The 15,688-nt window shown below is 35.4% G+C and overlaps 1 protein-coding gene across 6 annotated transcripts in view; it reads right to left on the minus strand.

The window, feature by feature from the left end:
* Positions 1-1,939: 1,939 nt before the first annotated feature.
* The window catches only part of SNX13 (sorting nexin 13), a 68,452-nt gene continuing 54,703 nt past the window's right edge, over positions 1,940-15,688 (minus strand). For 3 of the 6 annotated variants that reach the window (XM_082284262.1, XM_082284260.1, XM_082284259.1), the window contains 9 exons: positions 15,119-15,226; positions 14,279-14,389; positions 12,818-12,979; positions 11,498-11,569; positions 9,086-9,231; positions 7,240-7,308; positions 5,977-6,089; positions 5,251-5,494; positions 1,940-2,883 (listed from right to left, as the gene is read on the minus strand). In XM_082284262.1, the coding sequence (XP_082140388.1) occupies positions 2,814-2,883; positions 5,251-5,494; positions 5,977-6,089; positions 7,240-7,308; positions 9,086-9,231; positions 11,498-11,569; positions 12,818-12,979; positions 14,279-14,389; positions 15,119-15,226 (1,095 nt within the window). In that variant the 3' untranslated portion in view covers positions 1,940-2,813. Of the gene's footprint in view, positions 5,495-5,976; positions 6,107-7,239; positions 7,309-9,085; positions 9,232-11,497; positions 11,570-12,817; positions 12,980-14,278; positions 14,390-15,118; positions 15,227-15,688 lie in introns of all 6 variants that reach the window. The other 3 variants (XM_082284261.1, XM_082284263.1, XR_014226538.1) reach the window with 3 other exon arrangements.

Raw genomic sequence — 15,688 nt, forward strand, 5'->3', positions numbered from 1 at the left:
AGGTCCACAGAACCATGAGCCCATGCTTCCATGACATGGCACTGCACAAAGGCAGCAAAATTGGTGAATTTCCAAATGCATGACATCCCGCTTTCACTTTTGCAGCGATCCAGTTCCCCAAGATGGAGCTCCTATCCTTTTCCCGCTCAGATACCCGTGTTTTTACCTTAGATATAAACAGGTCTTGTCTGTTTGCAGAAATGATGTTCATGATTAATGGGGAAGCCAGTGTTTTAAATCAACATAGATAACATACAATTGAGTAAGATGTTAAAAACAATTTTTTAAACAGACTATAAAGGAATGTTTTGTATGAAGTTCTTGGTAACAAAAACATTGCCTTTGATAATCAAATTCCAGCTTTACAATCACACTGAAAAATAAACCTGTAGCTTGCTAAGGGGAGCTGACATCTGCAAAGTTTTGTATTTACCCTAATACAGGCTGGCTATTTTAAGAACAAGAACAAAAAGAAGTGAAAGTTCTGGCTGTTCTGTACGTGGAATTACCAGGTAACTCACAGAACCATCTTTCACGTGTTCTAAATGAAGAAGAAGATTCCCATTTCTCAATAATCCTTAGAATCTCTTACCTCAAACTCCCGAAAGTTGGTAACAGAAAAATTTCATCATTATCTCTCAATTTAATTCAGAATTAATATGTTTCCAGAGCTCAAGTTGAGAAAATGCAGCACAAAACCTCAACAGACTACTTTGGACTCGTGTTTAAAAGTGTTATGGTCAGAAAGAACAATAAAGTTTTTGAAATCCACATTCCTTATTTCCATTTAGTATCTCTTGATTGCCAACAAATTCAATATAATCTTGTTCACTACTTAAGCCCAACCTCAGAATTAATTTATGTACTAGTCCAATTCTAAAATGCCAAATGAGAATTCCAGGTAGCCCTTGCTGAACCAGGATAAAATTATTTAACAGACCCGTGCAGATTATCCCAAGCCCAACATGCCATAGTAATTCAGAGACAGGGCAAATATCTCAAATAACTGGGAAACAGTTGTTTGAGATATCTGAATACAAAAGTAGTCAAACGTATTTTGGGGAAGGACACACTGTAGTGGCATACATGTTTGAAGTGTTTATTAAAGCTCAATTTCTTCTGAAATACATAACAAAAGTGAACTAATTCTTTTCATGATACAATTTCCTTTCTTCCAAGAGATAAATTATGGAATATGTAGCTAAGTCAAGGAAGACTGATGCTGACTACTGAACTCCATGAAAACTTTAGCAATCACACTGCACTAGACATCAAAACCAAAATTAAGTAATCTGATAGACTGAAGATTTAAATAAACCACAGACACATATAACCCTCAGTGAGCAAAGGGCAGACATTTTAGAAACTTTTTGAAAAATAAGCTTATTATGGAGTGTATTTTTGCCATGAAATTACCCTAGGATAACCGGTTCAACAAATAAGAACTTCCAATCAGCTAGTAAAATTCCTGGTATGTCTCTATATCCTGTAGCAAGACAAAGTGGTAAACACTTTACTCAAGGGTCAAAGAACTAACATCTCTGTAGCTCAGGACATTTTTTTGATGAATGTGAAACAGCTGGAATAAATATATCAAGGGTAACAATTGTGATCCCATGGTAGATCCAGCTGCTGCAAAAATAAACCCTGGGGAAAAAGCCAAAGAGTAAAAAAATCCACACCAATATAACCCCCCCCCCCCTCCATCATACAATCCCATTATTTCTGCTTCTTTTTAAAATACAGGACTCTCTGCAAACACTGGTCAAAAATGAATGTAGAGATTAATTTGTTAGAAGCAAACCCAGTTTATATTTAAAAAATAATCAAAAGATGGTTGCTTTATTTAAATAGCAGTAGTTTTATCTTTAGTGACCTTTTGTACCTGCTAGTGAGACAGTTACTTGAAAAATAAATGGAGACTCATAGTAATCCTGTTAATACTTTATTAGTGTAATTTTTTAGCTTTCTATTGGACAGAACATAAATGCAAACTCCAAAAAAAAATTCAGAGTCCTCTGCCATTCAGTAGAAGTGACCATGGCAGCCCGTTTCATGTTCATTCTTTGTTACAGAAACGAGAGAAGGGGGAAGGGAGGGGAAAAGCATCAACAGAACAATTAGGCACACAGCTGACACTTACTGTACAATGATATGCACAAGTAATTTAGAACAGCTCTATGAGTTTATGAGATGTGTTCTTCAGATTCTTCCCTTGTAATATATGAACTTTGCTCAGGAGAGCAAGGATCATTGAGAACAAAGGAATTAACAAAGGAGTAACAAGTAAGACTTTTAAAACAAGTCCTTAAATAAACTAACATAACAACAGAATGCAGAGTTGTTCAGCTGAGAAGACATTTTTAACCTAGACTTCAGAACATTAAAAATTCATTTATTTTACAGCTATTCAAATACACATGCATTAAATGAAAATATTGCACAAAATTAAAATTTAGATTGTGGAATTTATATAGTTTCATTTTGGTACACATTCTGGTAGCACTTAAAATTTACTGTTTAGTTCTAGCAAACACCAGCAGCACAAGCTTGAGGATGGACCAAACGAAAAATTCAATTGCTCATTTTCTCTTAAAAATAATTAAGGCTAAAACAAGTGCATTTATTGACAATGGCACAATTTTCAGCGGCCAGTCACAGCACCTAAAGGCCAGAAGAAACACCCAGACTGCTGTGTATTAACATTCAGTTTTGGAAACTTCCTAGGATACTAGGCTGCATGGGTTTACAGGGTGGGTACTTTAAATCATTGACAGGAAAACCTTTTAAATCAAGAGACATACAAATTCACTTTAACAAAAAGTACTCATTTCTGATGGTTCTTGCCAGCCAACAGGGACCACTGAATTAGGAAGCCACATTCTGTAATTAAATACAGAAGACAAAATTTCAATACATATATACATATGCACACATGCGTATATAAATGTGTGTATATGTAATAAATTCATTAAGTAAAATGACTAATAAACACGGTGTATTATGTTCAGTTCACATTCCTAGAGATATTATTTTATTTTTGTACAGAAATGTACCAGATAACTAAAAAAAAAAAAAAAAAAAGCCAAATTTGTATATTATCACTATCCTCTTGAAATTTTTCATGGTACCTACAGAGAGTTAAAAGGTTCCACAGATTTGACGAAATAGTATGTGAACTTCCAACTTTCATACTGCTTAACAAATTCAGTGACTTAAAAGACATAAATTAGATTTGGTAGGATTAATGAGATATTTACTGTATCACCAAGAACAACTGCTGAATGATCTTTCATCAGTCAGATATCAGTTATGGTTGAGCACCCTGACATCAGAGGAAGATACAGGCATGTAAACAATAGGAGCTGGCTATGTTGACTACTTCACACAGAACTCAGGAATTTTGTTAAATTCAAAAGCATTTAACCATCACACTTCTAGAGAACCTGCAGAGAGGAAGGGAGAGGGCTTCTTCTACATTTACCAAGTTGTCTTCATAGGGATTACAAAAGAAAGGGATTTAATTTACAGCATTTAGTTCTGCAATAAAGAAAAAAACAAGTGCACTTGAGCCCATGCATACTGTATGAGAACGTTAACAGTACAATATGATCATCATTAAGCAGTATGATAAAAGGCTACATTTCATTAATAGAGTCCATGAGAAAAATTATCTATATAGAGGTGTCAGTCAATTTAACGAGGTCCTTTGAGAGCCTTCTATCTTGTCTCAGAATGCTTTCATCAAAGGTCTGTGTCTCACTTGCATAAAAGGACCATTTGTTCCCATTACGACACAAATTACTACAAGGATCCTTGGGATCCTTGATCCATAGCTGTATCTTACCCTGTGTTTAGCATTCAGAACAAAAGGGACTCTAAAAGATTACCCTCTATTCACTCAAGATAGTAGTGCTCAAACAGTTGGGGACTATGGAAAAAAAAACCACAAACTGAGATATGCTGTGGCCAAACAGGATTATTCAGATGTTACTGTATTTTTAATTGGACAGAACTTCTTCAATGAAACTAAACAGATGGATGTGGGGCCTTGATGTCAAATTTTTATTAAAATTTTACACTATGCAAAAAATAAAAAAATTATTTAAAAAAATATCGTAGTTTTATTTCCTTTTTATTTTCATATATACACTGAGATGCATTCAGAAATTTCCAAGTGTTTGCATATGACTAATGAAATCTTTTACCTGCGAGGAACCAAGTAATTCTAACATTTTTTCACATGAGGCTTACACACTAAAAGGTAAAGAATCTTTCAATTAAATAGGACATAGTCTTTTACATCCCAAAAAAGTTCCAGATTTTAGTGGGGAGTTGTGTGTAAACTGTGTCTTAGTGCAATTTCCTCATCTTCTAACACAATACCTATCCTCTTTGAAACATATATTCCTTTCCTTCTACAACTATCAACTTGACTTATGTTCCAATAGACCAATTGAACACAAATATGATGCTCCTTCTCCACTGAAGTTACATGCAAAATGTATGCCAGGCGCTGTAAGAGCAGCATATGGCCCTTAAAGCTACAGAATAATCAGAATAAAGGGTTTGTTTCTACTGCACCTCTGCTTTTACTAAAACCCCCATTAGATATAAGGTTAGTTTAATTTTCAAAATATGAAAGATGATGCAAATGTGGCATAAAAGCCACCTTACCTCAACTTTTATTCAATGAATGTACTTTTATGATGGGGCTATAGCTATTTCTCCCCTCTCCTATGAACCTGCTATTCCAGAGACTGCTTTTCTGGTTAACTCAGCCTTTACAGGAATGTTAAAATAGCCCTACAGAGCCTCAACAGTTGTAACATAGAACAATTCCACCTGACTGTCACACATTGCACTATCTCCCAGTGCCAAAACACCCTTTTCTTCAATTGTATCACCATAGTTGTGCTTTACTTGAACAGTCTGGCACTTTTCATTGCTGGCAAAACATCGACGCAGAACGGAAGGGAACAGCATTCTGATATACTGGGCCAGTTTTCTTCTCAATGTTGCATGAAGATGCACCAAATCATTTAAGACACACAAACCATTCTGGTAGTGGTTGAATTACAAGTGAAGATGAGAAGATCCACAGGTCTTACAGATGCATTAATAATCTAATATGTGACACTAGAAGACTGGTGCAGAAATGACAGCATGTGAGTTTGAAGCCCCAGAGAATCTGCCCAAGTAATTAATCCTGGACAAACAAACACCAGCTTAATAGATTTGAAGTGTCACCTTTTCTGTAAGGAAGGCGCTTGAGTAGAGTGTAGTCTCTGCTTATATCTCTGCATTTGCTTTGACCTTGAATGCAGTTTGTTGAAGAGCTCAGGAAACTTATTTTGTGGAAATAAGGTTTCTAGGAATCTCTCCAGAAACACATACACCATTCTCTTATTCAGCTGACTATGCTGGAACATTTCAAAGACCCGAAGAATGCCTTTCCGTGTAGTCTCAGCGCCTATGATGTGCTTCAGTTCATCTACAAAAACAGAAGTCACAAAGAAGTTTAAGCTAAATTCTACTTCCATGTTAACAACAAACTTAAACTGAATGTAAGTCTTTCAAACTATGTAGCCTGAAACTTGAAGTAACAGTGCCTCTACACAACATGAATAAACAAAAAGTTCTCTTACAGAAGAGAGTATTTCTGAAAAATACTTCACTCTTAACCTATATATGTGGAAACCATGTTTGCAAGAAATCATACTGTTTGGGATTATACCTACTTCAGGCACAACTTAAATCATCTAGAAGCTAAATACTGGCTTGGCTCTAAAAGAATTACTGACAGTACACGTGAAAATGTCCAATGCTTTAATAATTAGAAACCTTTTTATTTAAATACAGTTCATACATCAGCATTTCATTTCAGTACTTAGCACAATCAACAAGAATACTGACATTAATTTCAGTAACAACATATGGTAAGGATTATTATGGTTTAATCCCAGACTCACTCACCTGGCATCACCTCCAGTAATTTGGTCTTCCCTGCCACTCTTGTTCTCATTCTAATAGCTTTGTCCCTTCGTGGAACAGTCTCTGCTAAAATGCCATTGGGCCAAAAAGCATCTCTGTAACAAAAGCAAATCTGTCAAAATACATTAACATTTTATCAAGTGAAAAGCTCTTTTAAATCTTTTAAGGTTATCTCATAAAATAAATACAAGAAAGTAATTTGCACAAAACCTAACACACTTCAAATATTAGAAGAGGAAAAAAAAAAGTGAAGAAATCAAAAGCAAGTAGTGCAATACACTCAATCTATCAGTAGCTATAATTTTTTAGTACAGGAATCAGATGAAATAAAATTTTAATAAAACAATGCAAATCAAAACCATTCAAATACCACACAGTTTTTACATAAAAAAGACCTAAGCCTTGCTTTTCCCAATCAGATTATTGCTACTGAGACTCTAGGCTTAGGTCTATTAATTGTTTTATCAGAATTTTGACACTAGCAGTTAGCCTTTCAACAAGCTAAAGCTGAGAAGAAATAGTTTCAGTGTAGTAGAAAGCCCAATACAAAAGACAAGCCTCTGTCTAGTAACTATTTTTCCTCCAGTGAAAGACAATCTTTTTTCTGAATAAAACATACACATTCCCACAGTTTAATCAAAGAATAACAGAATACTTGTAAATTATGACCCCTTGGAGAATACATTACCCTACTTTGACTTTCACCCCAACAAAAAAAACCCCCAAACTATAGGGAAAAAAAACCAAGGTGGGTAACACTTTCTCAACAACAATGTAGAAGCCATTAAAACTTCATGGAAATTGAAAGACAGAGTCTTTGATAGTTTCAAATTCAGACTTCATTTCCATTGTATCCATTCAAAGTGAAACAGTATCTCAGAGCTCAGGCTCTTGCAGCACTAATTTGTTTGCCTTTAAAAGCAAGGCACGTACCTGCCTTCATCAAGGCAACCAAGAAACTACATCACTACAGTGATAAGACATTTCTAAGTATATCTGCACTCTAGCTCTTCTAGACTGGTTAACAGAGAAGTTTTGTAAGGTAGAGGAGGAAACTACAAAATAGTCTTCTCTGTGTGACAATTGCTTCCTGTCACTTAATGTATGTAAAAAGCAGTGTATGATCTAACTGGTATTCTGGAGAGTGATAATAATTTCCTCACGTAAGAAGAATAGGCAGACATATAGATATTAGACATCAACTGGTGAGTACTTCATATTTAATAATTATGATAAAAGACATACCTGAAGCGTTTCACTGCATCTGCTACTTGCTCGGGAGATGTCATCCAATCAACATGATCAACTATTTTTCTAAAATCAAAGCAAAAAGTCTCTCATTTAATTTTTAAAGTAGAGAACCCATAAGTGAAGAATCATTTTAAAGAGCATTCTAGGGCAAACAAAGCATAATTTCAACTTTTTCCAACTCCATAAGTAGGTTCTATAATACTGCACAATAGGAAGGCAAGCACTGATTCTCAAGATAGAAATCTAAGTTCACTGATCACTCCCTAAAGCTAAAGATTTCTTTTTTTTGGGTGAATATATGATAATGAAGTTGGCTGCAAAACTGCTGTTGCATCTCCCATCAGCATTAAAAAACTGGTTTGCTTGCAGAGCACGCCTCTTCATGGAGCACTCTAAGTTCTGCTTCTGTAAGCAAAGGACCTACTCAGAATCTCAAAATACTTGCTGCAGTGTGTACAGTTACTTCACAATCCTTAACAGGAGATACAGACTGATCATTCATCAGGCCTTCATTCACCAACCATATACACAGCTCTGTATTCAAATCTAGAATGCTTACAGAAATGATATATGCATCCCTGTATACCATAATCCCAGGACTGTTTCCCTAACCACAATTTGAATTTAGTTTAAGAAACAGAAGAAGACAATTTTTCTGCTGAATGCCATTAAACTCCAAGAACTTGCCAGGACAAGGTATGACTGGTGACCACAGGAAGCCATGAGTATCTGGAATGGCTCTAAATGCAGAAGCAAACTAGTACTACACAGCCATCTCTGCAAGAAGGAAGCAACAGCCTGCACACCAACTCTGCTGCTTATACAACAATCTGGAAACAGCAAAAAGTATTCAGAGTTGTTTAACAGTACAGCATGTTCTTGGAAGCACAGTTCTCAAGACAGTTTTCAACTGGCCACAAGGAATCACTTGAGAAAGACCCAGTGCTATTTTATTATATGGTTACTTCACTACTGCTACCACAAGTCTGTATGTTTAACAGTGATGATGAAAACATCATAGATATTCTTTTGAAGGGTAAAAAGAAATGATACAGTGAGGAATGCCCTGAAAAAAAAGTAATAGGGAGCTACCTCTCACCTGCTAGATACTAGGTTTTTGATTCACGGCACTAAATCGAAAGTAATCATGCAGTTCTAAACCTGTATCTAGAATTTGTTGTTGTTGATGTTGTTGATTTTTGTTCACATTTCAGAAACAAATTACTAGAAGGAAAGCCTGGAAACAGTGTATTTCTAAGCTGAGGGCAAGAAACACTACTTTATTAGCACGATTAACTGGCTTCGCATTTGCATGAATAAAGGCACATGTGAATTACAAAGAATATGGAGAGGGCAAAACAGACCCCGTAAGAGTCCTTTTCCTTTCCCATTTCCATCTTCTAAAGTATGAGAGCATAAACTTAACATTAACACTGCAACTCAGTAAAGTTCACATAATTTGATAGTTCCAGTGGATCATTTGTGGCATGAAAGAGATGTAAGCAGAAATAGTGCAGAAAGTAATAAATAATACTAATAAAAAAAGGTATCGTGTAAAACAGGGCAAAAAGCATCAATATTAAGTTACATTCACAGAAATGTGAACTCTTGTACGTGAAAGCTCTTTTGTAAGTTCTCTGACATCTAAGAGTTACTGGTATTTTTCAGTAATGTGCTGCATTTATCTCCACTTTACACCACATTTGTACTCAGTTTATTGATTTTCTTCAAAGAGGAATGCATGCAGATTTAAACCACAATAATTCAGTAATACCAAGAAGGATGCATAGGTAGAGTACAGTGTCACTGACATGACTGCTCTATACAACAAAAACAGTACCTATTAATTGTGTCGCCATATGTTGCTCTAATAAGTTGCTGAAGCAGATTTTTTATATTTCTTCTTAACCACTGATTTCTCTCCTTTAAATCGAAGACTTCATCCATAAGTAGGAGCATTACTCTCAGGGGAATATTGTCATCCGCCTGACCACAAAGTAAAAGAATAAACAGCAAACTTTTAGTTCAGTTCAAGAAAGCTACAGATTCAGTAGCTACTTTATGCATCAAATGCTTCAGTATAAGCACAACAATGACAAACACTTTGCTCTGTATTTTACTATAATATGAAATCTTCCCTAAATCTTCTATAACACTATTAGTAGCAAAGAAAAACTGAAAATTAAATATAAAACCAGATACATTGAATTTTTGAAATAGGACAAGAAGAAACAGCTATTTCAAAAGTCAAGTTACTACTGAAGTTGAATCATACACGTAAAAATGTCCTTAAGATAGACCTGATCCCTGACCTCTTCCTTGGTTGCTGTGCTTCCAACTGCCTTACACAAAAACTTCTGGAAGGAGCTTTTTCCATTTTCTTATGGATGCTAAAAACAGTGACATTTCATTGCAATGAAGTGCCTTTCATTTAGACATCTTTGTAACCTGCATTACTATGTGTTGCAAAATGATTAGAGGATCAGGGACATGGATTATTGATAAAGGGAACAAATCAATAAAAGAACTGTACAAGCAAAAGGCCTGCAAGCAAAGGTTTGTGTGAGAAACTGCCTGCATGAGAAAGCACCTGTGTGAGAAACAGAGCTGAGAACAAAAAGGGAGTTTTGAGGATGTGCAGGTGTGCAGATAAGATGTACTGGCCATGAGAAGGGAGGGTGAGCTCTGAATTCTTTTTAATCATAACATAACTAGTAGAAACTTGCCAATGTAGTCTAATTATGTAGAAGCAGAAATGCGCTGTGATAGGTTTAAGCCAATTAAGAGTTAACAAGCTGATATACTGTATAAGTGCCTCTGGATTGCTAATAAACGGAGCTTGCTTTTATCAATCATATTGGTTGTTCTGCAATGTCTTCCCCCCTCGAAATCATCGAACTTTTTCAAAAACTATGCAGTGCTTTTATGCTTGAAGATTAAGAAAAGGATCATAATTCTATTTTTTAACAGATAATATTACACAGATTGGCCCACAAAAAACACGTTAGTATTATTCTTTTGGTGGACTTTAGATTCAACTGGAACACAGACAGTGGGTTCATAATCCAGTTGGAGATTGTACAGATCCATAGCTCACTTTTACAGTACTGCTTCTCCAAGTATAGCTCCATTCAAACTGCCTTCTCTTTGTCTTAGTGATTGTAAGTTGTGAGCAATTAATCTTATATGAGCAGTTGAGAGCTGAAAGGTTTTCAAATATCTGAAATCTGCCTTTAACACTTGATATGTTAACTTAAAGTTATCAAGAACTGCAACATCTAATCATTTTAGAGAAGGTCAATGAAATACCTACAGAGAAGCTGCTCATGTACTTGAATTATATTATTTTGTTTTCCCTGCGCAAAACAGAAGCTTCAGGAGTACCAAAACTTGGGGATACAGTCTTATACAGTGAAAAGTAATGGGGAAAAAGAAAATTCAGAAGAATTCAAGGAGAAATTAGCTGAGTAAAAATACATCTAACAAAGTGACCACAGCAGTTGTGTACAGGGAAACAAATTGAAATGCTTTTATGTGACCAAAAAGCCTGAAACATGAAGGGCAGAACAGGTGCATAGCAAAATGCATATACTGATGGGTAATCTTAGGCTTTTCTGTCCTACCTAGAGATAAATGAGTTTTTTCCAATTGTTTGCACATATATGATCAATGTTTCAATCAAAACAATGGTAAAATACCACAGTTTATGATACCATCAGGAGCTTAAACTTCACTTTCAAGTTTTTAATATTACTACTTTACACATTTTAGGTGTCCACATAATAGAAATTTTTTATTTAGGAACACTTTCTGAAGGGTTCTTTCACAACAAAATAGCAAACACTTCTTTTGATCCATTAAGCAAATGGTCCTTAAAAGGTCACATCAGAAACCAAATCCATAAAATGCCAATTGAAATGATGCTGGCAGTTTGGTACCACACTCTCTTTGAACAGACAGAAATTGGAGGGAGAAGAGGAAAAAAACCAAAAAAATGAAACCCCCAGCCATAAAACACAGAAGCAGTAGTACATGCACTCTCCCCGTTATATCAATGTTGTGCAAACCGTTTCAGTGCAAAAATGCTGATTTTAAAAGGAAGTATGCAGGTTTCTTTTTAAGAAGCTTAGAACTGTTTTGAAGTGCCTGGTATAGTGTCAGAAAACAATAAAAGTGTAGCTCAATGCAGAATAAGTAACTCATTTGTTTGGTTTTAGAGGTGTCAACTTTGAAAGGACAATGTGAGACTCACGTTGTCATCAATTGGTGCTGCAACACGGCAATGGTCTGGATCTGAATAGGTTTTCTGCATCAGAGGCGGCACCTACAATAAAAAAAGGTTATGTTTATGATGGAAAAAATATGTTAGAGTATGAATAAATCAGAAAAAATTTCATAAGCAATTTGGTTATGAAAACATAAAACAACATTTGGTCAAAAGTCAATTGCAAACTAATGCAAAGACACAGTGGTCCTTTCACCTTCCAAAACCAAATATCAAGTCTGTATATATTCTTGTGTAGCTACCAAAATAATCAACACAATTATCATTAAGACAAACCTTACCATTAAGACAAACCATATAACCAATTTGTCTTAATTACCATTAAGACAAACCAAATCAAGTGCCTAATGCTTCAAATGAAAATCACCTAAAAACTCTTACGAGACTGGTATTTCCTCAGATAGTTCCTCTTGATCTTAAGTCCTACCTAGTCCCAGTGAGTACAACTGTAAATATATTATTAGTCACACACAGGGAAAGGGAAGTTACTAGCAATGAGAAAGCCCAGAGACAGTCATTTTACCCTGCAAGTAATTAAAAAACCCACCAATCCCCCCCGGACCCAATTTATTATTCCCTTTCATGGTTTAAGCATTAATTCACTCATCTCAGTTGCTGTTCTACATCTGCCATATGTAACTGCTTTGGTAGCACAAAATGGAACAATCCCTTATCACAGACCTTACAGCTACACACAGGAAGAGGAGGACCAGAGAAACAAAGTGAAGATGAACATATTCTGAAGATTACTATTTTCACAGGACTTCCATATTGCATGTCATACTACCATTCCCACCTCTAAAGTACTATATTTTATGAATGTAAGAGATGATGAAAGATGGCAGGAAAGACAAAGAAAATTTAATTTAAACCAGAATTCAGCAAGGAATAAGCAGAAAAGAGGCTATCTCCTTATTCTGAGTTTCAAAATATATAGGGTTTTTTCCCAAATGAAAACAGCAGATGCAGGAAATTAGCTGTATGAGAATGCCTGGTTAAAAAATAAGAAAATCAGTGAATCTCATGTTCTTCTCAAGTTCCTGCATTGAGTTAAGTGAAGGATAGCTGTAACAGTCTGTAGATGCCATCTTAAAATGTTACTTAACAGCAAAGATCTCCATTTTTGTCCTGTAATGACTGCTGAACCTTATTAAAAGGGTGCAGGTACAAAACAGATTTGTCTTCTGTTTAACGACTTGACTATTTTAGATAACATGAGCTTAAGTGAGTCAATAGTGACTCCTCTATTAATCTACTAGTATGTATTAACCACCAGTATTTTCTTACCTTGAAAAATGATTGCTTTATGTCTTGTCCCAATCTCTCTGACATTTTACCCATGTTGTCTGACATTTTAGTCATTCCCTCTGCCAGGCTGTCAGGGATAGACTTGACTGCATTTGATACATTTCTCATAGAGTTACGCAGTGGATTTACAAATGTGTCCATCTGAGGGGGAAGATGTTTAACCAAAATTGTATAATCTATGAGGACACCAGCATATTAATACACTATGAGAAGTATGGCACTGTTCCAGAGAACAATAATATAAAATAACAACTCAAATTACTTAACTTCATTACAGAATGCAGAATACAGTTCTAATTTTACTTCCATTTATATTTCTCATTCATTACAGCCCTACTGCAGCTATTTACATCTTTCAACAGATGTTTTCCTGAGTCATTTCCATTTCCCATCCCTTGGCTTTTCTTAGCTTGAATTTATTTTCCTTTTCTTCTCCATTCAATACCATTTCTCCCTTCCAAGCTTTCTACTTCCAGATGTTTCACTTCTGCTTTCAACTCTTCATCTTTGAAACATGCCTCTTTTAAACAGCACTGGAATAGTATGTATCATGGTAGGTATAATTAAAAACATAGAATAGTTATAAAGAAATTGTTACGATTTTTCTTTCAGTATATACTCTAAATTCAGTCCAAACAGAGGCACAAATACTTGCGGGATGCCCTTTAAAAAGTTATGCTTATAAAGCATCTTGTAAGCTGGAAAATACATCTTAGTCATTATATAAACCTTGATAAATATTTAACTATTTCACTGTTAAATATTTAAGGAATATAGGCAGGACAGTAACTTGAAGTGACAATAGAGTTGCAGATGTTTTTTGTATCAAAATCACTAAAACTTTTGAAATGGCTGCATTGGCAAAGCAGATGCTCACACAAACTGGTCAACTGAACAAAGAACCACTTGTCTGAACACAGTGCTGGAGGCTTAACAAAAAGGATGCAGAGCAGAGAGCTCAGAATTTGACCAATGACTCTGGAGGGTTACACCTAAATACTTAACAGGTGCTTTTGAAGGGAAACGCATATCATGTTTTGGGCTGAAAAGTGGAAAGCATGGTAACAGCAGCAAATACAGAGGAAAGAACTGAAAAAAGAAATCAGAAGGAATAAGACCACAAAAAAAAAAAAAATCACAGATGTCTCACAGAAAGCAACTTGCAACAAACACACTTTTAGAACAGTGCAATTCACTGTGCCCAATTTCAAAACTTTATTTTTTTGTCATACAAACAAATTTACCTATTATAAAAATGATAATTTTTTTGTTTCGTATGTCCTCAGATACTTTGCCACTCAAAATATTAAAGCAACTCATTTACAAGCTGTTTTTAAAGTGCTACACAGCTCCTTAATATCTGTTCAACATGCCTGTTTAATGCAATCATTGCATGACTGAATGCTCTGAAGTTCCCTTGACAGTATAAAACATTCTTACCTTCCGTGCAAAATCCCCCTTCCCTTTGCTGTAGGCTTTATTCTCCAGGAAGTCATACACATAATGGGCTAAAGCTGGAGAAGCTTTCATCACTTCAGGATTTAACAAGAGCTGAGTAAAATAATTTTTAGAAGTTATTTTAGTAAATAACGAACAAGACACAACCAAAGACATCACATCTAGCAATGTATTTTTTCATTCCTGAATTTTATTCCAACATTCCACTTGTCTCGAGATGGAAACAAGAGGCCTCTTAGTAATTCCCATAATTTTAACCACTATGCTAATTATAGCAACTCATAGAAAAAGATACACCTTTATGACCACTCAAACTGTCAGTTCACAGTGTTTTACTCATCTTCATTATTCACTGTTAACATGTTCATTGACTTGATCAACATATTTTAGTGCTAAATGACCAGAAAGTCCTTAGGAAAGAAGACAACAGAATTCTTTTGTGTGGGCTGATACAGGACTTATCTGAACAGAGGAACTGTGTGGTTTGCTACACTGCTGGAGTGGGTGCCACAGAAATCCTTATGCAACAGCACAAGAGAAAGTGACCACAAACGTGTCAACACAAGAAGGTCAACGGCATAAAGCTCAAAACCAACATAGCTGGAACCTCATCAGCTCAGAAAAGCTGTGACAGAACTGGCTGAGAATAAACAAACACCAAAGAAAATGCAAAGTTATGAGATAGTTCTTACGATATATTATTTAGTTTTGTGTACCATTAACAACACAGCTTTTTTTTCAAAAGAAAAAAAACCACAAAGGCATGCTACCTCTGAAAAAATAATTCCAAGCACAGAGCTAAAAAAACCTGTAACAGCTTACCTGCAAATAAGCATTTAAATCTTTTTTCCTCTTTTCCAAAAACTCTCTGTCCATATTGTTAAATGTTTTTTTGCCAGGAAGTTTTAGTATATTTGCAAGGTTTTCAAACTGGAAAAAAAGAGAAGATATTTTTGTTCTGTTTTAAAGAGTTTCAAGTCTTTATATAAGGACATTCTATTCACCTATTCTTATATACCATCTAACACCTGACAAAAAAATTCTGCATCATGCCTGGGACTCGGAATCCTTGGAGAAGCCAAAGGGAAAGGTACACTGTCAAGAACAAATGCGTGAAAATTCCCAGGAGACTATCAGAGGTAAAATTTAATTTCTGAACTTGCACACGATACTCACTTTTGAAATACAGACCAATAGAGTGTGCAAAAGGCGTAGGCTTAAAATTCATCATTATTATTTGGGATGAAGTTACCAGGATTATGAGACTATATAGAGTAAAGATTTTCAAGAGAACTTGTGTATCATTCTAAAATTTCTTTCCTTTCCTACCCTGATCAAGCCTATCAAGGAAATTAAGCTTTTATCCCTGGAGAGATGGCAGCACCCAGTGTA

The sequence above is a fragment of the Coloeus monedula genome, assembly GCF_965178545.1.
Source record: "Coloeus monedula genome assembly, chromosome: 1".
NCBI classification, from domain to species: Eukaryota; Metazoa; Chordata; class Aves; order Passeriformes; family Corvidae; genus Coloeus; species Coloeus monedula.